A 20682-nucleotide genomic window follows, 5' to 3' on the forward strand; every position below is an offset into this window, starting at 1 on the left:
GACTCGGAGGTCGTGTGAGTTAACAGGAGCTACAGCAATAATGAAGTTCGTTCGCTTTATAATGAAGAATGCAGCTTTGGCCAGCGTGCCCAAACATATCGAGCATTTCTCCAAATTCTCTCCGTCGCCGCTCTCCATGAAGCAGTTTCTGGATTTCGGTGAGTATTGATACCACGTTCACAGGGTGATGGTCATGTTTATCACGATTGTAAAAGCGACCCTTATCTTTACAGATAAACAGTGTTATTGTGTCAAAGCACATCTGTTAAATGTCTGATGCAAACCCATAGAGCTGCTGTGTGTGTGGAGGCTGTGTCTGCTGTATAGTGTTCATAGTGCAGAGGATTGCATCATATCAGATAGCAAGCTAGGGCTGCACTGTCTGGGACCAGTGAAGACACATTGCTGCTTTTGTCTGTCCAATAATCCTTAATATTGTATCTTAAAAATTTTCAGTCAGTTTTCTGATCACATTTTTTATCCAATTTTAACAAATAAACTCAAAACATGATGCTTGAAAGGATGATAAAGCCAATAATGAGATGGTGAAATAGAGATGATTCTGCAGATATCCAGTTTGTAGCACTAAAATGCCTCATTCTCAATGTTGAGAGTGGTTATTATTTTTATAACTCTTTTTTTTTCATAATTTTACCTGTAATTCTGCTGATTTTTGGTTGAGATATCTGAAAAAACAACTTATTCATATGAAACAGTCAAAATCAAAGAGTTCTTCTGCTCATTTTCCTGAAAAAGGGTTGTTATTGTATAATATTTAGTACCCTAAAGGCAAAATGATGTCAAATTGCAATAATTTTTTGCTTAATAATAGTTTTCTCCCCTCCTCAAGGTTCCATAAACGCCTGTGAGAAGACCTCCTTTGTCTTTCTGCGACAGGAGCTCCCCGTTAGACTTTCAAACATCATGAAAGAAATTAATCTGCTGCCCAACAAACTCCTCACAACCTCGTCTGTGCAGATGGTGCAGAGTTGGTAAGTCAAGCCAGAATAAACTGATGTTCGATCCAAGTTACATAACTTTTAAATATGGCTTTGGGAAACTTTCGATTCAAGAAAAATATTGAGAAACCTTTCCCTCCCTCTGTTAGCCTACTTTACAAAAAAATTCACATTTGATGCCAGATTTCCTCCCATGAGTTCTTCGAAGTGAACAGTCGCAGCTGTTGGTGTGTTTACTTCCAATTAGTCGGACAGTTTGAGTTCCTCTCTGTGATAGCGTCATGCTACCAACTGCAAAGCACCCTTTGACCAAGTTGTACTCCTTCCAACTGGCTGTGAGCAGACCGAGGCGCTCAGCGCTGAACTTTACCCCAGTTTCTCTCGTGTGTCACATGACCCTGTTTACAGGAGGGGCTGCATTCGCTCCTTTGTTGAGAAATGGGCTAAATCACTGCAGGAAGGATTAAGATGCAGCTGTTTTTGACCATGAACTTTCACCTCAATTCCACTTAAGTCCTATTTATGTTATTTATAACATCTTTTTGTGTAATTTTCAGGTACATACAGAGCTTAATGGAGATTCTTGAATTCTTAGACAAGAATCCAGACGACCACAAAGTCCTTCAAGGGTGAGGTCCAGTTTTCCTCGATTACCTCCTCTACCATTTTCTTTTTCAAGTTCATAGAAGCTTTTTATTTAAGCTTTGCCCTACTATTTTCCTTTTTTTGTGTAATAACAGCTGCATTTTTGTGCTCTCACCCCCTGCAGTTTTGTTGACACCTTGGTAACGATCAGAAACAGGCACAATGATGTAGTACCAACCATGGCGCAGGGCATCATCGAATACAAAGAGGCCTTTCCCCAGGATCCAGTAACAAACCAGAACATCCAGTACTTTCTGGACCGCTTCTACATGAGCCGAATCTCTATCCGCATGCTCATCAACCAGCACAGTGAGTTTCCCTCAGCGTCAGGTTTAAGTTTGTTTTTGTTCTTTGTCCTGAAAGTGTGTTTCTGTGTTGAGCTAACTGTGTCACCGACTTGACACCCAGAGGGAACAATAAGTCACAACATGTCGCCTCAATAACTTTATTGCCACACCAGGGACATATTGTTTAGATGTGGGATGTTTTGTAAGCCCCGGGGAGCAGTCGGAGTCATGACAGGCTTCACATCATGAGTTTTGTTTCATTCTGCAGCTTTTATTACAGAGTGAGGGGAAAACAAAAACAGATGCAAAGAAAGGAAATAAAAGAAGTCATAAAATAACTCAAGCTTTGTTTCTCCTCTCTGCCTCATTAAATTATTGTAGATATCACCTTCAGGGATGCTTCATCTCAAGTTTAATTCTTGAAGTAGTGAAATAATGAGACACAGCTGATGAAGGAAGGAAATCGAGAGCAGTGTCACAGAACTTTCTAACTTCCTGTTTGTCTGCAGCTCTTATTTTTGATGGAACCACAAACCCTGTTCACCCAAACACTATCGGGAGCATCGACCCTCACTGTCAGGTCACAGATGTGGTCCAAGGTGAATATTATACATCAGATTTTATTGACTAAACTCTGTTTAACCATATTTGATTGATTCATCATTGTTTCAGTGGAATTGGTTTGTTCTTTGTGGCTGTTCTGTGCTGAAATCATTTTAAAATTTCATCCTGTCTTTATCTGCTCAGATGCCTACCACAGTGCCAAGATGCTGTGTGACCAGTACTACCTCCGCTCCCCTGACCTCGTCCTGCAGGAGATGAGCAGTAAGCTCCCATTTTTCTACTCTTAACTTCTTAAAACACGGTTTCACTCTTAACTCAAACATCTCAAAGGTCAAGAGTGCACGCTGTTTGCTCAAGAGACTTAAATAATAATGTTCATCAAATAGAGGCTTGGACAGAGTGCGTATGTGCAGTTTGAGTGTTTGTGAGCCAGGTGGACCTGAGAGGTCTATAATTAAAGCTGTGGAGCAGAAGAAGTGGCTCAATGAGCCCGGCTGGTTGCATCAGACAATATTGACACACAGACTCTGCCCTTTCCAAACCCTCTGACAGTAAAAGTAGAGGGGACAATTATATAATAATGGAAAATATGCAAACAAAGGCAAAGGAGGGTAAAGGCCACTGATTGTTTTATGAAGGCATGTTTTTAAATGAAGAGGCAGCTTGTAACAAACTGTGTTTGTCTTCTGCAGGCAATACGAAGAACCTCCCAGTCAGCATTGTATATGTGCCCTCTCACCTTTACCACATGCTCTTTGAGCTCTTTAAAGTAAGACCCTCTAAAATATGAGCGATAACAGTGATAGAAATGGTTTAATAGATGACTAAGAAGTTTTGTTTGATGGTTTTCTTCTTTCAGAACGCCATGAGAGCAACGATAGAGACCCATGACGACAGTAACAACCTCCCTCCTGTTAAAGTCCTGGTGTCCCTGGGAGGAGAGGACCTGTCGATCAAGGTGTGTGGAAATGTTTATTTACCTCAGCTCTTTACGCACACTAGGATTTGTGTCAGTTTGTTTAGGATGTCTCCAGGCGGTTCCTCCAGTAACACTAGCACATTTACTCTCAACAGGAGGATTGTAGAGCGTGTGTGTGGGAACATGGGTGTGTGTTATTCACATCTGTTACTGTTTACAAACCAGTTTGATGAAGCCTGTAATGATACCGTTAATGCACTGAATTAATCCTTCATGCTTTTGTTGTAACACAAGATCTAATCAGTTTGGTGTTACATAAGTCGATAGTTTAGTCCAGGGGTCTGCAAACTTTACTTTCATAGGAGCCATTTTGCCTCAGCTCACCTGGATTAAAGTCATTCTAGGGCCAAAAAAATCTGCTTTATCTTCATAATAAAGACTATATAGTGTATACAATTCTACACAGTAAAATCGAGTGAACGAGAATTTTTTTTGAATTCATAAGATTGTACATGTGAAGTCTTAGTTTTTCATTTAAAAAAAAAAATGCAAAAATAAGAAAAATTGGAAGTTTAGAAATTTGCAATAGTATCAAAAAATAATTTATTTTAAAATTGCAAAAATGTAAAAAATATGATAAAAATAAAAAAAAGAAATTTCAAAACTTGCTGAATGTTTACAACATAAAAAATGAAAAAAAAAAAATGAAATTTGCAAAAATAATTTAAAAAATCAAAAATTTACAATTTTTGAAATTTGAAAATGCAAATTTAAAAAACAACTAAAATTTAATTAAATGTCGAAATTTCACAAGTCCTCAAAAATTTGCATTTTTTTGAAATTTGAAAAAAAAAATGCAAAAGTTAAAAAATAACTGAAATTTGATAAAGTACAGAAATTTTGCAACTTTTGAAAGAATACTTGATTCTGATATTGATAATTTGTAGTTGTTTGTTAATGTCTTGCAACATATTATGAAGTATGTATATTAAGCTGACATGTTAGCAGTTAAATGAATCCATCCACACAGAATTAAAATCTGTATTTTCTTCCAGATTTGTCTTTTTGTAGATGTAGTTATCTTACCAAGGCTATTAAACTTGAGGTTAATGCATGGAAAGTTGGTGGGCTGTTGATGTTGGAGGAGGTTAAGTAGAGCGGTGGCAGGCTTATTGACAGATGTTATGCAATTTGGTTCAACAAAATGTTAAATCATGATTCTACAAGTCAATGTCTGTAATCATCAATTCCCTCTGTAAGAAAAACAAAAAATCTTCTTAAGCTACAAGGAGCCACTGCAATGGAGTCAAAGAGCAGCATGAGGCTCCAGAAGTGCAGGTTGCAGACTTCTGGTCTAGTCAAACCCAGTGTGTGGTGTGTCTTGGCTTTTAGAGCTCGTAATCACATGTTTCAGTTTCTGTTGTTTCCGCCTCAGTCTTCTGTTAAATAACAGCTTCACTCTGCACAGACATCACTGCTTCACTCTGACAGGATTACAGACCTGGACTCTGTACCCTCAGAGCTCTCACATTGTGTTACCTCACAGTGCTCAACGTCTCTGTTTCTGCTGTCGTCTGCAGGTGAGCGACAAGGGCGGTGGTGTCCCCTTTCGGAGGATCGAGAACCTTTTCAGCTACATGTACTCCACCGCTCCGGCTCCACAGATAGGAGAGCAGTCTCGACCTCCTCTGGTACGCAAAGAAACTATTCAGCAGTGCCAAGTTTGAATTTATGTGCTTCCACTCCCACTCAGCAGCTGTAAAGTGCACCATATGTCATTCAGTTTGTACAAACACTGCGCTGCTCATTTTAATAGTTATATAAAGACAATTTCTCTGTTTATTGTCCCTATAACACTAAAGTGTAACATGACAAAAGACTCATTTGTTCCAAGGATGAGTTCTGCTTGCACAAAGCCGTCTTAAACCCTTGATCCTCTCTGTCTCTGTGCAGGCTGGTTTTGGCTACGGGCTGCCCATCTCCAGACTCTACGCCAAGTACTTCCAGGGGGACCTCCAGCTCTACTCCATGGAGGGCCACGGCACAGACGCCGTCATCTACTTGAAGGTGAGCCAAAGAGAGGGATCATACATGACACTGTGACAGAAAGCCAAGTCTGGAGCAGGATACAGGGACAGGAAACGGCTCATTTTAACCACAGAGTTTGCAGAGTGAAGGTGTGACGACGTCTTGTCTTCCTGTTCCTACAGGCTCTGTCCACAGACTCCATTGAGAGGCTGCCCGTGTACAACAAAACCGCTCTGAAGAACTACAAAGTGAGCCAGGAGGCTGACGACTGGTGCGTACCCAGCAAAGAGCCTCTGGATCTGAGAAACTTCAAAGTGGCCAAGTGAGAAGAGTCCAACACACTGTGACGCCTTTGGAAAGTCTCTAAGTCACGGCAGGTGTGGGCGACGAACATTTTCTGCTTCGAGGGTCATCTCCAGACGATAAAGGAACAACGTGTCCTTCCATATTTTCGTCTGGGTTTAGCAGTAGCATGTTATTTCACTCCTCGTTGTACATTTGGGTTCATCATAAAAAAATAGGAAGCAGCTACTAACAGAAAAAACTTGTTATGGTCACCCAGGGGACAAACTTTGCATCGAGAGGAAGTTCTCATGTGAGCATGCAGAATGGAGTCATGTGCAAGTAGAGGGAGAGGAAACACCGAGCATGTGTTGGGTTTTTGCGTGGTATCTAAATATAAAGTAGGAATATGGGAAAGGGGTGTTCAGACCAAAAGAGGAGGCAGTGATGTAGGGGTTTGGCGATGTAAGCATTTAAAGAAGCATTTCAAAACAAATTAATTTATTTAAATCTGCAGCGTGGTGTAGATTTCTCAGAGTTTTCCTCTGCAGCTGCATGGTGCTGCTGATGTCCACCAGACAAATCCTGATCCTGGGCCGACCCTGTCTGCGCTAACAGGTCCTCACACTCAGTGTTGATCAGCCTCAAATAGCTGCAGGTGCCAGCAAAAGAAACGTGAGAACAGATCCCGAAGGAAGTAGCTGAGTGATGCTACACACCTGTGACGACAGCTGTCTGTTTACTCACAGGTTTAGGAAAACTAATATTTGCGTTGTGTTAAACCAAAGCAAATAACACAAATTTACGCACAAGATAAATGCGAGGCTGATGTTTGCTCTGCTTCTGGTCTGAGCACGGCGGAGGAGCGTCTCGATATTCAAGTTTTAGGAGTTTTCTGAGTTTATCGGAGCAGATGTTTGAGGAGTGCCATACGGAGGGAACAGGAAGAAGCCTGTTGTTGATCAATTTAAAGAGGACCAGATTTTATTATCTGTAGGAAAAGTCACCCAAGCCTTACAGTAGCATCGTCACCCAAAGGCTCGTTTCAGTGAAATACTTGAACTATTTCAACATTATCCTCATGTTGCACCTTATTAAAGTGACAGTGACGTACTGTAACAGAAAGATTTGTAGATTGGAACAAATGTGTGGCTGTGTGTTTTTGTGCTTTCTGCATGGTTTATGTGTCTGAGCTTTTCATGTTTCAGCCTTTAAAACAATGTACTCCCAGTATTGGCAAAGACTGATCAGATACAGTGTTATCTTAGCATCAGGTTTGGACCAGGCTGATGTTTCTGTGTATTTATCTGCATTAAATAAGAAGACAGAGTGTGACATAAAGACAGAACACGGTGAAAGGCCTAACTCCTCTCTGATGCAGCCTGTTTGAAGGTTTAATGCTTTTAGCTGAGTTCAGTAGAAGCTTGTGTTATTAAACCCCAGAGGGCAGCGCGTGTCATGTCTCTGTGCTCTAACAGTCTGTGATCCAATAACGCAAAGGCCAGTCTCAGCTTTTTTATCACACTGTGCCATAGGAGGAGAAAGCGGCCCGGGGTCCATACGTGTTAACACATTTTTCTTTTGTATGAAGTTTATTTCATCATACAGCTTGAGAGCTTATTTTTATAGCTTTATAGTGACTGAAAGATTGTACATACTGTAAATACAATCCAGAAAATAAAGAACAAATTCAGTACAGACTGAGTCTCTTGTGTTATTTCACCCTGCTGTAACAACCAGCAGCTCTACCCCGCAGCTTTCAAGCACTTGACCCTCAGGTGTCGAGACAATCGGACTATATTTAACCGAAGAAGTCTTTAAATCTGTAAAAGCTTTCTTCCTGCTGGTTTTTCCCTTCACACCACTTAAACTCCAGCAAATGTCAACACCAAGAAACTGCTCCTTGGCTCTGAGATCAGACAGGCAGCAGGAGACACACAAGTCACAGCTGAGATCACAGACATGTGAGGCTGTAAGCCTAATTATAGATGCTGTAATGTATCTGCAGCATGCAGCACATGTTTAAAGTCTAAGTGAAAGCAGCACAGGACGTTTCACTCAACGCTGCACATGACTTTGAGTCAGTTGCTTCACATAACCTAGACTATATCAGATTCATTTTGCAGGTCAAGGAATCTGTAAAGCAAAAAATTGCTCATGAGACATCTATTTTGCCACAGCACTGAAGTACAAAAAGATTTGTATAGATCAACAATGCCTGAAAAAAGTAAAGAAAAACCACAACTTTTATGGCTTAGTGCTGTGTCGATCAATCTACGATATTGATGTATTGATGCCAACAATGGGCTACAAAATTGATCAATACTGGGATGATGGGTTTGATACTAAAGTTTTAGTTTCTCTTCTCTACATTAGTTTCTCTCAATCACTTACGATAGATAGAAAGATAGATAGATAGATAGATAGATAGATAGATAGATAGATAGATAGATAGATAGATAGATAGATAGATAGATAGATAGATAGATAGACAGATAGGCAGACAGACAGATAGATAGATAGATAGATAGATAGATAGATAGATAGATAGACAGACAGACAGATAGAAGATAGATAGATAGATAGATAGATAGATAGATAGATAGATAGATAGATAGATAGATAGATAGATAGATAGATAGATAGACAGATAGATAGATAGATAGATAGATAGACAGACAGACAGACAGACAGACAGACAGACAGACAGACAGACAGACAGATAGATAGATAGATAGATAGATAGATAGATAGATAGATAGATAGATAGATAGATAGATAGATAGATAGACAGATTGACTGGTGGACAGACAGACAGATATCTTTATCCCTTTTGCTGAAAAAACAGATTTTGTTTTCGACACTGCTCCTTGTATGAATTAAAACTCACCTACAAAAACAATCAATCTGCTTTTGACAGTTGGAAATGTATTGATTTTTATTTCATGTCAGTTTGTTATGTGTTAGATGAAGGGTATTTGTATGACACAGTGTATAATATGGCTCTTGGTCTCTGACTGGTTGGCCACTCCTGGTGTATTGGGCGTCATATGAGCATAAAAACTACTTTTCAAAGAAATAACCAAACAACAAATGTGTGCTTGTGAGTCAAGTTCATACTCAGCACATCTGGCCTAAAGACGCCCCCTCCTCTGGGGTGTATCTTTGATTAACGAGCTTGTTGAAAGCTCCTGGGAAGCAGTTGTTTCTTTTCTGGAATGTTTCAGATTTTCCTAGAAAAGCATTTCTGCCTCGGCCCTCTTCTGGTTTCTCCCTCTAAATTAAGCACGCCTCTGGGCCCTGCTGGTGACAGAACGATCCTGCAGGTGGCAGACGTCAGCCTGAGCTCGTTTTACAGTCGGCCCCGTGTTTGTCAGAGCAGCAGCCTGTCCAAACAGGACTGTCACAGCAGGTTGTTTACAGCCGAGCCTCCACAGCGACATGCGGGAGTGGAAAGAATCCAACAGAGCTGCTTATCTCACTCAAACAAGAGGCTGATAAACAGTGCAGGGTGACGACTGCTACGGTACACTGGCATGAACAACATGTCCAGTATGTGTGTGTGGGCAGGAAGAGTGCATTGTGTCCAGGCGGAAGTGAAAGGAAAACTCTGGTGTCAGGAGGTTGATTACCTCAATTAAACACAAAATGAAAGAAAAAAATGTGATGAGACTAAAAAAAATACTCTATTACCCACATAATCCTGTTAAAAAATGTTAATGTGACGCATTAAAGCTGTGAATGTCATGCGCTCCACTGTAAACTATAAATCAATACATCCTGGCTCAGAGCAGTGACATCCTCAGATGACCTGTGTCCTCGTGCCCTTACCACTGTAGCACAACATCACCTGCCAACCCCCTCCCTGCATGTGTAACAGACCGTCAACAACATGTTTCTGCCAACAGAAACCCTGCAGCACAGCCAGGTATTTACAGTTAGTCACACAAAGTTAGGGTTCAACCAGAGTTTGAGCGTGTTGTTGCTCTGTCAGTGGAGTGTTGGACAGACACGCCTCTCTGTGTATCATGTGTCTTTCATATCATTTAATATCACATTCCTCCTTTACTCCAGTTTCTTACAGCTTGACATGAGATCCACCCTGAATGTTTGGCCTACTTCTTTTAGAAATCTACTGTATCATTATATCATAAGGCGCACACATTGGGTTGCAGCTGTTGCCCTCTAGTGGCCATTTTGGAGCCTGCAAGCATGACTCTTGCAAAGCAGCAGAATATGAATGCACCTGATTGCTACACAAAGGTGGACAAAATCCCCAAAAAATCTGCAGCTTTAAAAGTTATGAATTAATATATTGCTGGAACTCAACCATAGAAATCAGATTTTGTGCAGTTAGTTGATGCTTACACCGTGGATAGAAAATGCGTGATGCCCAAACACGTGGCTCAACTGTTGGAAAGCATGTGCTGAAGTGCACTTTTGAATCAAACTGTGTAATGAAGTGCTCTCTGGGGAGAAAAACATGCTTCATAGTGCCCTCTTTTGTCAAAAAGGCGATCAAAGTGCCCTCTTTTGAACCAGAGCACGTGCTGAAGTGCCCTCTAGGGAGCAAAACATGCTAAAGTTTACTCTGTGCTTCAAAAAACTGAACTCTTATCAAGTGTTTTTGTCTTATTTTAAGTTATAAATGTATTTGTATTGTACCTGGCCAGCCCAGAAAAATGGCTGATTTCAAGTTATTTAAAGACAAAAATAAAGGCTGAACAAGTAAAAATATTCATCTCCCAGTGGGGACGGTGATTTCTAAACACATGATGAGCAAATTTCTCTTATTGGCACTTTTGTTTGTTTGTTTTCTAGCAATTCAGACTTTATTTTTGTCTTTTAATAACTTAAAATAAGACATGCTTCTTGACTTGCCAGTTGAATGTGGCTCATATCAAGTATCTTAAGACAATTTTGTACTAAAAAATAAGACAAAAAGACTTGCTTTGATTTCTTTAAATCGTGCTCAAAGTGACCCTAGAGTCCAACACCCTCCAAAGCACCCTCATAGAAGCCAAAAAGTGTGCTAGAGGGCCCTCCTCAAGGCCAACATGTGTACCAAAGAGCCCTCGAAGACACATGAAATTTAAAGCCCTCTTCAGTGGCTGGGACCCGCTGTATGTGCCTTTTTCCTTTGAAAAGTCTGTGTACGCCACTGGTCCTCCATTGGTCAAATAAAGCTTCATATTTCATGTTTTAGCCTTTTAGTAAAGGACAGCAAATATGTGCACTGGAAAACACTGAAATCTTACCAAGTGTTTTTGTCTAATTTTCAGTAGAAAATTTTTAAACCTAATATGAGCCACATTCACCTGACCAGTCCAGAAAAATGTATTGTTTCAAGTTTTTTCATAGACAAAAATGAGGTCTGAATTGCTTTGAACAAGTAAAAAAAATCTACCAAGAAGAGAAAAGTTACTCCTATTAGAAGGGCTTCAGAGCTCATTTCTGTCTTTAGGTAATTTAAAACAAGACAATTTTCTGAACTGACCATTTGAATATGGCTCATACTGAGTATAACAAGACAATTTTCACTTTAAATAAGCCAAAACACTTGATAAGATTTCAGTTTTTTCCAGTGTGAGAAATCTCGTTTTTTAATCATGCACAGTCCTTGGGATGCTGCTGCCCTTTTCACAAATTCTGATCTTGTATTCACAGATAAGCTCATTAAAACTAAACAAAGTCTGTCTTGGAGAAAAAAAACATACTGTTCCCTAATTAAGTAAGTTTAATAATATCTCCATCACTTCTCAAGCTTAATTAACAGAAAAAAAGTCAGATTTGGATGTCACACCAGCGTCTTTTTTGAGTCAATTTATGCTTCAGTTCCCGTCAATGCTGCTTTCAGCATCCCTTTTCACACTTCACGCAGCTCTGTGGACGATGTGGAGTAACTGAACCCACCAACGATGAACTTCTCACAGTTTCACAGCTTCCTGCTGACCATTCATTGTGAAAAACTGCAAACGCAGCTCTAATTTCACGTCTACATTTGCAACTCAGCTATACAAAGTGACACCTACCGTGAGTGGGAGAGATGCTGTTAAACTGAAGTCTGGAGTTTCCTCTTTGTCTGTGCCGCTCGGTGGCTGATGAGTATAAAAGGTCAGGATGGGACAGAGGTTGTTTTTTCCTCAACATGCTGATATGAAGAGGTAAGAGTCACTCTGGAAACAGAAATGAATGCAAAGTGTCTCATATCTACAGAATTTGTGAGATACATTTAACATGATCTGTGATTTCTTTCATCTCTCAGGCGGCTGCTGACCTGTGACACCTCTACTCATGTCTTTCCTGGAGCAGCTGGTTGTTGTTTAACTCAAAGTTAGTTTGTTTTCTCCTCACTTTTTGTATTACAACAAAACTACAGATAAAATTTTCTTCCTAAAGGGAAAAACTGTCAAAAATTCAAGCTGTTTTCGATTCATCTGCATCGATTTATTCATCTTTTATCTAAAAATTGTGGTCAGAATCATACATCCTTATAGAAAAATAAATGTATCTAAATGCTGAAAAACTATGCACATCAAAAACGTATAAATTTACATTCCATAGTTTAAAAGTTGATATTTGAACAAAGAAAAGCACATCCCATTGCTTCTTCACACAGTGACTTGATGCAGACTCATCTTTTACATAACGCTCACATCACTCCTGTCTTCTGCAGATGGTGGTCTTGGTTCTGCTCCTGCTCGTAGCCTTCCCCTCCTGCTCGCTCGGCTGCTCAGGGAACACAACCTCAGTGAGTCTGAACAGCCGGCAGATGGAGGATGAAAATTCACTCATTCATTATGCAACTAAAGTTTCCCACATGTGTGGTTCAGCGTGGACAGAACTGTGCTGCGCTTCTGTCGCTGCATGCATAAAGAGAATAGAACATGTGCTTATTTTAATTCAGATTATTCACAAAGCCGTGCAACAAATGTGAAGTTGGATTGATGCAAAGATCTGATTTCTTTTAGACGGAGCCAAAGCTTTGGAGAAAGGAGAATCAGTCCATGGCTGTGCAACTTGCTGCTGTCATTAAGGTGATTTAATTATCAGGGTATCTGATGAGTTCAATAACTGATTAAAACAATCAAAATCAAAAGGCTCTAAAATGAGAGTTTTAGCAACTTTAATTTGCCATAAGGGCCTAATAGTGATATCTCTTTCTTTTTTCTTTCTTTCTTTCTTTCTTTCTTTCTTTCTTTCTTTCTTTCTTTCTTTCTTTCTTTCTTTCTTTCTTTCTTTCTGTCCTTCTTTCTTTCTTTCTTTCTTTCTTTCTTTCTTTCTTTCTTTCTTTCTTTCTTTCTTTCTTTCTTTCTTTCTTTCTTTCTTTCTTTTTTTTTTATAATTACAAGTCCTCTTCCATTATGTTTAATCATTTTTGCACTGGATGCATAACGTGATTAAACAAATACAAACTGCAGTCATCTTTGAAACAACAACAGGCAATTTTGAGTCGTAATTAACAGAAAATTATCTTTATTTAGCAGGATATCCTGTGTTTACACTCATACACTGCAAAAAATGAAAGCATATCAAGTGTTTTCATCTTATTTTACTTAAAAATGGTCTTATTATACTTGATATGAGCCATATTCAACTCATCAGTCCAGAAAAATGTCTTATTTTAAGTTATTTAGGGACAAAAATGAGGTCTGAATTGTTTGTAACAAGTAAAAAAAAAATCTGCTAATGAAATTTGAGAAATTTGCTGGAAAATTTGCTTAAAACTAGAATAATTTCCTAATACAAGAACCTTTTCTTTAGACATTTTCTGGACCAGTCAGGTAAATGTGGCTCATATTAAGTCTAAAAAGAAATTTACTACTGAAAATAAGACAAAAAACTTGATAAGATCTCAGCTCTGTCCCAGTCTGTAGCCAAGATTTTAAAACTACTGCAGCCAAGAAACCTTAGAAAACAACACAAAAATACATTTTTTGTAAACTTTTATCATTATCGTCTTATAATTTTTCCTTAACTAGACTTACACTGTTGTTTTTGTAGCAGTGGTAGAGTTTCTTTCAATTTAATTCGCAACTCATTTTTGTCACTTTTGGTCAGAATCACAGTAAAAGCTCAGATTTTTGAAGTTATGTCTTGTGCAGTTCAGGTCCCAAACTTCCAGACGAGCATGAATCTTTCCCCCCAAAGTGTGACACTACCTACAGCCTCTGAATTTTTCGTTGTTATATAATCCTGAGGTGTGACGAATCTGCAGAATTGGTTTCTGTTTAAATAATCTCCAGACACTTGGGTCTGACTGTGTTTCAGGAGATGGAGAGCCTGAGGTGTGAAAAAACAACACTCCAGCAGCAGCAGAGCGCTCTGACTCAGGTAACCTCTCCATCATCTTATTAAAAGCTGTCTGCATGCTGCATGTCGCCGTCTGAACCTGTCGCTGCATTCATTCACAGAGGAGCACGACGTGGGATCAGAGAGGAGGGCGGCATGAAGTGGGTCAGTCAATAAAAATAACAGATTTAATGTAAAACAGATTTATTTACGACATTTAATCTCAATTAAACATCCTTCTAAAAGAGTTAGAGAACAAAATGTTGCATTTTCAGTCAATAAATCTCCCCTCCTGCAGGAACTAACATCCTGACTTATGGTCCGAATGATGATGAGGAAGATGATTATGAGGATCTGCATCTTTCTGAGGACGCCTTCAGGAGACGTGGTGACCCCTGCTACCACTACACCGTCCTGGACCAGTCCTGGAGAGCCACCAACTTCTCCAGCAAGCACAAGATGTGCGACCGCAACGTCAAGTGGAAAGGTGGAGAGATCTCCTGCACGGAAATATTTAAGTGACAGAAGGTTAACTTGTGTTTATATCTGTGTCTTGTGGTTTTTAAGGCTGGTACCGCCTCTACTACAAGGGGAAGAGCATCCAGATGCCGGAGAGGTGTGTCCCTACGAACAAATGTGGCACACACTCCCCCCTGTGGCTGGCAGGGCCTCACCCGAAGAGGAGGGATGGCGTCGTCACCCGACAGGTGTGCGGGCACTGGAAGAAGAGGTGCTGCGCTTTTAAGTCCAACCCCATCAAAGTGAAGAAGTGTCGTGGGAACTACTACGTGTACCGGTTCACCCAGCCCACTTCCTGTTACCTGGCCTACTGCACAGGTAACCAGTCAGGAGTGTGATGTTGCTTTCACACAGCTCTGCTCAATCATACTCACTGTCTGTTTTTTGTGATTTTTTGGAGGTTACGTTTGATGCTCTTTGTCTATTTGCAGATATCAACACTCTTGTCTGTGGGCGCTGCAGGAGAAACCAGTCCTGTGTGAGTCGAGATAAGATCAACTGGAGGTGTAAGACCAGAAGATGTACGTTTTTCTCTCCTAGACCCTCTGCAGGCCATTGACCCTTCTGTGTCTTCTCTTTAAAGCAGCAGTGTCACTTATACCACTCATAACCCTAACATGATGATGTCTGTTTTTCCTCCAGCACCTTCCAGAAAGATCCACTTCTTTGCCTCTTTCCCCGGCCAGCTCAAAGGGAAGGTGAACCGCATCAAGTACAGTAAGGTTCTGGTCAACGTGGGCCGAGGTTTCAGCAGGAGGACCGGTGTGTTCAGGGCTCCGGTGAAAGGAGTCTACCAGTTCTTCTTCTCCACCCAGACGGCCAACACGGGACAGAAGACCGACCTGTGGCTGGTGGTCAACGGTTACTGGGTGGCTGTCTCTCACACACACGTCTCTCGGCCTTCGACTGTCGGCAGCCTGTCCACGTACATGACCTTCCTCCGGAGAGGGGCTTTGGTCTACGTCACCCATAACTGCGGGCGCTCATGGGCCAACTCTGCATCCACAACCATCACGTTTGGAGGCTCATTACTGGCACAGTGGAGATATTAACATTAAGGTTGCATTTTGTTTTGTAGATTCATTTCAATAAACATGAAGTGTGTGTCTTTTGGATTTGTTGAAGTTGTTAGCATGTTTTTTTTTTTTTTGTTTTTATGATTTTTTTTGTATTTTGTTTTAAACTACTGTCACAATAAACCACAACCGAGTCATTCTGTATCTGTATAAATGCAAAATATTGAAAACAGTGCTTAAATTTTAAGATTTGATTAAAAATTTACACAATGAAGTTGTTTTTCTGTGTCTTATTGCATGATACAAAGACAGATGAAAATAAAAATAGATAAACTTGATTCATATTTGAAATTAAAGTCAATAAATTAGATTTATGATAGGGTAAAATAATTTAAGATTCTGTTTATTTTAATTGGAATGATTTTTTTCCCCTAGGGACAATAAAATGTATAAAATGTTTATAAATTTTCATCTTTTTTTTTTAAATAGTTGACTCGAAAAAGATACAAAAAGCACAAGCTTCACAATCTGTACGTTATGCATCATCTAGTACATGCATGCATTATTATTTTTTTAATTTGAATTTAAATGTGCAAATATTTGTATCATTCTCTGTACAAAGTTCTTTATTATTATTATTATTATTATTATTATTATTATTATTATTATTATTATTATCATTATTATTACTTTTATCATTATTATTATTATTATTATTATTATTATTATTATTATCATTATTATTTATTGCTACTTAAATTCTATTTTTTTTTATTTTTGTAATGTTTAGTGTGTATTTACAATAATTGTACAGTGAGAGTGTGGTTAACCGGAGTCAAATTTCTTGTATTCTTGACATACTTTGTGTATAAAGGCGATTCTGATGTATTTGCATGTTTCTGCCACAAGGTGGCGCACTTAGGTTACTAGTGGTTGAAAGTTGGGGGTTCAGCTCCTCATTTGGAGTCATCTTGTGTTGTTACAGGAAATGTTACCTACCTGATTGTTCAGCTAATAGGAGCTGAAGCTGCAGTGTAACACGGGCTTATATCATAAGTCTTAGTTTGATTCATTCCCTCAGAGAGATTCTGATGAGGTCTTTGTTTTCCTTTTATGGTAACAGAGGGCATCATCAAACTTTTTTTTTTTTTTTTTTTGTCTCTGAGTGTTTTAAAACTTAGAGGTGGCCCCGTCATCGCAGAAATATGTATCAGAGAGACCGGAGCTGCGGTCTGCGTTGCTATTTGCTCTCGGGAGCCTTTCCTGACCAACACCTCTGAGCAGGGCGGGGCGGGGCGGTCCAGGAGCGAGGGCGTGGCTTTGGAGAGGCGGCTTGCTTCCTATTGGTCGGTGGTCGGCCGGGACGACAGGAGAGAAACTCCAGGAAAACGTCGGAGCTCACGCACGGTGTAACGGGACAAGGATACATTTGGGTGAAAAAGGAGGAAACTTTGTATGGATACGAGGATATTCTGGGATTATTTTCTCTTTGAAGCTGTCGAACTGGACTAACAGGACGCTGAAACACATTTTTTTTGCTCTTTGTCGAATAATTTCTAGTTAATTCTTAATTAAACATGACAGAAAGTGTACTTTAAAAGGTGAGATGCTTGTCGACTCCTCGGCAGTCCACTGAAGAGAGGAGGTGCTCAGAGAAACGCGCCAATGCTCACCTACTGTCGGCACTTCAAAGCAAGTTGTTAAAAGTATATTTCCACGCGCCACAGTCTGGAGAAAGGTAGCAGCATGGCTGAGCACGAGAGCTTGGAGTATGGGAAAGCAGATTTTGTGCTTTTGGATAACGTGTCCATGGAGGAGTTCATGGCTAACCTCAAACTCAGGTAGGCAGACACTCACCTGTGTGGAAACAGACTTAGGGGTGAAATTAAGAAAAGGATGACACCTCAGGTGTTTTTGTTATCAATTTAACCGGAAGTGTTGTCATTTTTTAAGCCTGTCAACAGGTGCTACCTGACTCAGGTATTCTTATCTCTTGCTGAGTTAAGTTACACACCTTTAATGTGATTTAACCTCATTTTGCTGCTTCACCTGTGATCAAATGTGAAGTTTCTCGTGTGTAATCTGTAACAATAACCCATTTGTATCAGAGTTGCAGGACAGACTGGGTCACATTCATTTGATGCTTTCTGTGAATCAAACCGGTAATTCTCTTTAAAGAAATATGCGCCCTGACTCCACCCAAACACACACTCACACACACTCATTGTAGTATTAATACACTCCACTGTTGGATCAGCTTCTTGTGCAGCAGGTTTGTATCTATCAGCTGAGTGTGGGTGGCTCAGTGTCAAACATGATGTCAGGAGTGGTTTGTGAATGGAGAGAGCAGCAGCAGCAGCTCTGTGGGTTAACGTTTCAGATGGGCTGTGGCCTGGACTCGGTTTCATCTCCTTTCCCCTGTCTGCCATCTGCAGTCTGAAGAAAGTGAAAACTGATCCCTGATGTCAGTTTGAGAGTTCTTTCTGCAGTGGGTGGCTCAGCAGGACCTGGTGGTAGCCTACTGTAAGTCTGGAGGATGATTAGGAAAGATTTCCACAGTTTGAGTCTCTCTGAGCAGACGAGGTTGAGAGAAAGTTGCTGAAAGAACTTGTCCTCTGCTTCAGAATAGCAGGGGATGGAAAAGTTTTCTCTTCCCACAACTTGATTTAGAGACGTTTATTCTAAGACAAGTGGTACAGCACTCTGAGAGCACCCTGTTACTGATATAGAGAGGGTTCATTTTGCTGATGCAGCAGCTTTTTTTGTCCCCACTTTTCAGAAACTGCTGCTGAGGATGAGCTTGTGAAAATCTGTTGCACTGAAGGAGTGTGATTTTGCATCTTGCATCACCTGGGCTCCAAAAGTGTTGCAGAAAGCTTTACATGTCGTTGGATTTACATGCAGCTGATATATGAAGCAACATTGCGTTATCACCGCTAATGCATCACTGCATGTGCTGCACAAATCTGCAAAAAGTTAAAGCTCTGCTCTTACTGATTGAATTATGCATCTTGTTATGAATGCAAAACCTTCACATTTTATCAACAATCACATCACTGAAGGATAAAATGCTGAACTAAATCCTCCCAGAAATATTACCAAAGATGTCCGAAAAGTATTGAGATTTGTTGCTATACTGAGATAAAGATGCTTTAAAGTGAAAATTAGACATGTAAATGATGTTAAGAGGCCTTATGCACGCTGCTGACCACTGTTTCTCAAAGTGGGGTCCACGAGCCATAGCTTGGGGGTCTGCTGAATAACTTAAAAATAATTGTAAAAGTGTGATAAATCATTGGAAGAGCAAATAAACAAACTGGGATCTCTTGAAGCAATTAAATTATCTATCTTTTTCAGTACTCTCACTCAGTATAGTTTTTGCCATGTGATCACTTCTCATGTGATCATGTCAGGTCTTTCAGTTCATAGTTCGCCAAAAAGCACCTTGATGCAGTGACTTGCACAGACTTTTTGAAGGGCAAAGACGAAAAAAAGAAAAAACTGCACACACAACATGCATTTTTGTCACCTAAGAGAGCAGTTTATCATATTTTAACCACCCAAAAGGAAGGTTAAGAGTGTTTTGCCAAACAGGAGGGCACTTTTGCACATGTTTTGGCTCCTTAGAAGTAGGGCTGAACAATTTTTCGATTTTCAACCGACATCGCAATGTAATAGAATGCAATTTTCAAATCGCAAAGGCTGCAATTAGAAAAATATAAAATGTTTCATGTACACAGACCTGGAGGGAATATAGTAACTTACACTTATCCTCCCTTAAAAGTAGGACAAGTCAAAATGCTGTTTTTTTCTGGCAAAAAAAATCCTGTGCGCTACAAAGATCTGTCCAGTAGATCGTAGAGCCATACCCCTTGGTCACTTTTTTTGTATGGTTTGTTACTCTTACTGACAACTGGAGGTCAGTAAAATTTCACAGTGTTCCTTTTTCTTTTTTAATTAAGAAATGCAAAAAAGACTTGTTTAAATGCTAACAGTATCTTTTGTTGGTTAGTCATCCTATAAAATGACTTAAAACTTGTGTTATGTGAACAATGCAAAAGATAAACATCCCCACCAAAAAATCATATGCTCAATCGCAATCGCAATATTGGTCTATGACAATTAGGCCACCCTCTGTGCACACCACTGCCTCAAGTTTAAGTTTAATGTTGGAGTCAACATTTTCCCAAAGTTAACAAAATTAATTACTGGGAAAGTATAAATTTAGCTTAATTCTAATGTTGCAGAACACATTATTAAATAGTTTTAATATTATGCTAATCAATGTTACGAAAAGGAGTTTTTTTTTTTAAAAGGGTCCATGGTTTAAAAAAGTTTGAGAATGCCAGGCTTAGATAATGCACATACAAACTTGTGTATTTTTGTGAAAGAAGGTGTTGATATCATGGAGATTCTTTGTGTTTTCGACCTGGGTTTGATTTGTAAATCTATGCATGCTCAACACTGTCGCTGTTTGCACGACTCCATCATCACCTCAACTGTTAGTGTTTGTTTTAGAGGAAGGTAAACCAAGTTTTCACCCTAGTCCTGGCACTGCACTTCTGACTCTATGCCAGTAATCTAGAATAAATTACAATAAATATTTGGCAGATTTTAGAGATTAAGATTAAAAGCTGTTTTCCTTGTTATTTCCTGCCTTTAGTTAGAATATCAGAGCTACAAAAGGATTGTCCTTTACCCTGAGGTACCTGTGATCTTTTCTACCTTAAAGCACAGGAAACAAAAGGCTGTTATACACATCAGGTATAAAAGGCTGGCTAAAAGTGTTTGACTATAAGCTCTTTGTTTTGTGTTTCATTGTCAGTAAATATGAAAGCAAACTTTGTGTTTCAATGGCAATCTTGGTAGATCATTAAACTGATAAAAAAAGAACACACAGGCCTCTGTGTGACCTTAAAGTGCAAATGAGTCCACAGACAGACCATCAGTGTGAGTCTTTTTAACGCTGAGGTGATTCTGACTCAGCCTGAAAGGAAAGAGTGCCAGGTGAAGAAATGTGGTCTGGTTAGCTGTGTTTTTGCAGCCATACCTCTCCTATTAGATAATCCACAGCGCTGCGTTGGTGTGTGTACAGTAGCTCTGGAAGCCAGACAAGAAGACCTGAGAGCACCCAGACATTAGCAGGCCTCATTTTCCCAACTCTGTCCCAT

General features: G+C 39.8%; 3 protein-coding genes across 3 annotated transcripts in view; all 3 read left to right on the forward strand.

The window, feature by feature from the left end:
* pdk2a (pyruvate dehydrogenase kinase 2a) lies at window positions 1-7391 on the forward strand. The gene is made up of 11 exons (XM_074663618.1): window positions 1-158; window positions 851-992; window positions 1517-1588; window positions 1729-1913; window positions 2401-2490; window positions 2639-2716; window positions 3148-3224; window positions 3315-3413; window positions 4955-5065; window positions 5328-5441; window positions 5585-7391. The coding sequence occupies exons 1-11, from the start codon at window positions 41-43 to the stop codon at window positions 5726-5728; spliced, it is 1230 nt and encodes a 409-aa protein (XP_074519719.1). The 5' UTR covers window positions 1-40; the 3' UTR covers window positions 5729-7391.
* Window positions 7392-12360: 4969 nt separating this feature from the next.
* On the forward strand, window positions 12361-15547 carry LOC141785475 (uncharacterized). Its single transcript, XM_074663806.1, is given in 6 exon segments — window positions 12361-12435; window positions 12656-12721; window positions 13956-14047; window positions 14252-14463; window positions 14544-14813; window positions 15138-15547. Coding segments are annotated over 6 exon segments (1125 nt in total).
* A 1353-nt stretch (window positions 15548-16900) lies between these two features.
* myo1d (myosin 1D) overlaps window positions 16901-20682 on the forward strand; it is a 118164-nt gene continuing 114382 nt past the window's right edge. Inside the window, exon 1 of the mRNA XM_074662922.1 lies at window positions 16901-17352. Within this exon, the coding sequence (XP_074519023.1) occupies window positions 17258-17352 (95 nt within the window). The 5' untranslated portion in view covers window positions 16901-17257. The remainder of the gene's footprint in view (window positions 17353-20682) is intronic.

Source organism: Halichoeres trimaculatus, unplaced genomic scaffold, assembly GCF_033239565.1.
Source record: "Halichoeres trimaculatus isolate MK-OKI-2021-1 unplaced genomic scaffold, fHalTri1.1 fHalTri1_scaffold_23, whole genome shotgun sequence".
NCBI classification, from domain to species: domain Eukaryota; kingdom Metazoa; phylum Chordata; class Actinopteri; order Labriformes; family Labridae; genus Halichoeres; species Halichoeres trimaculatus.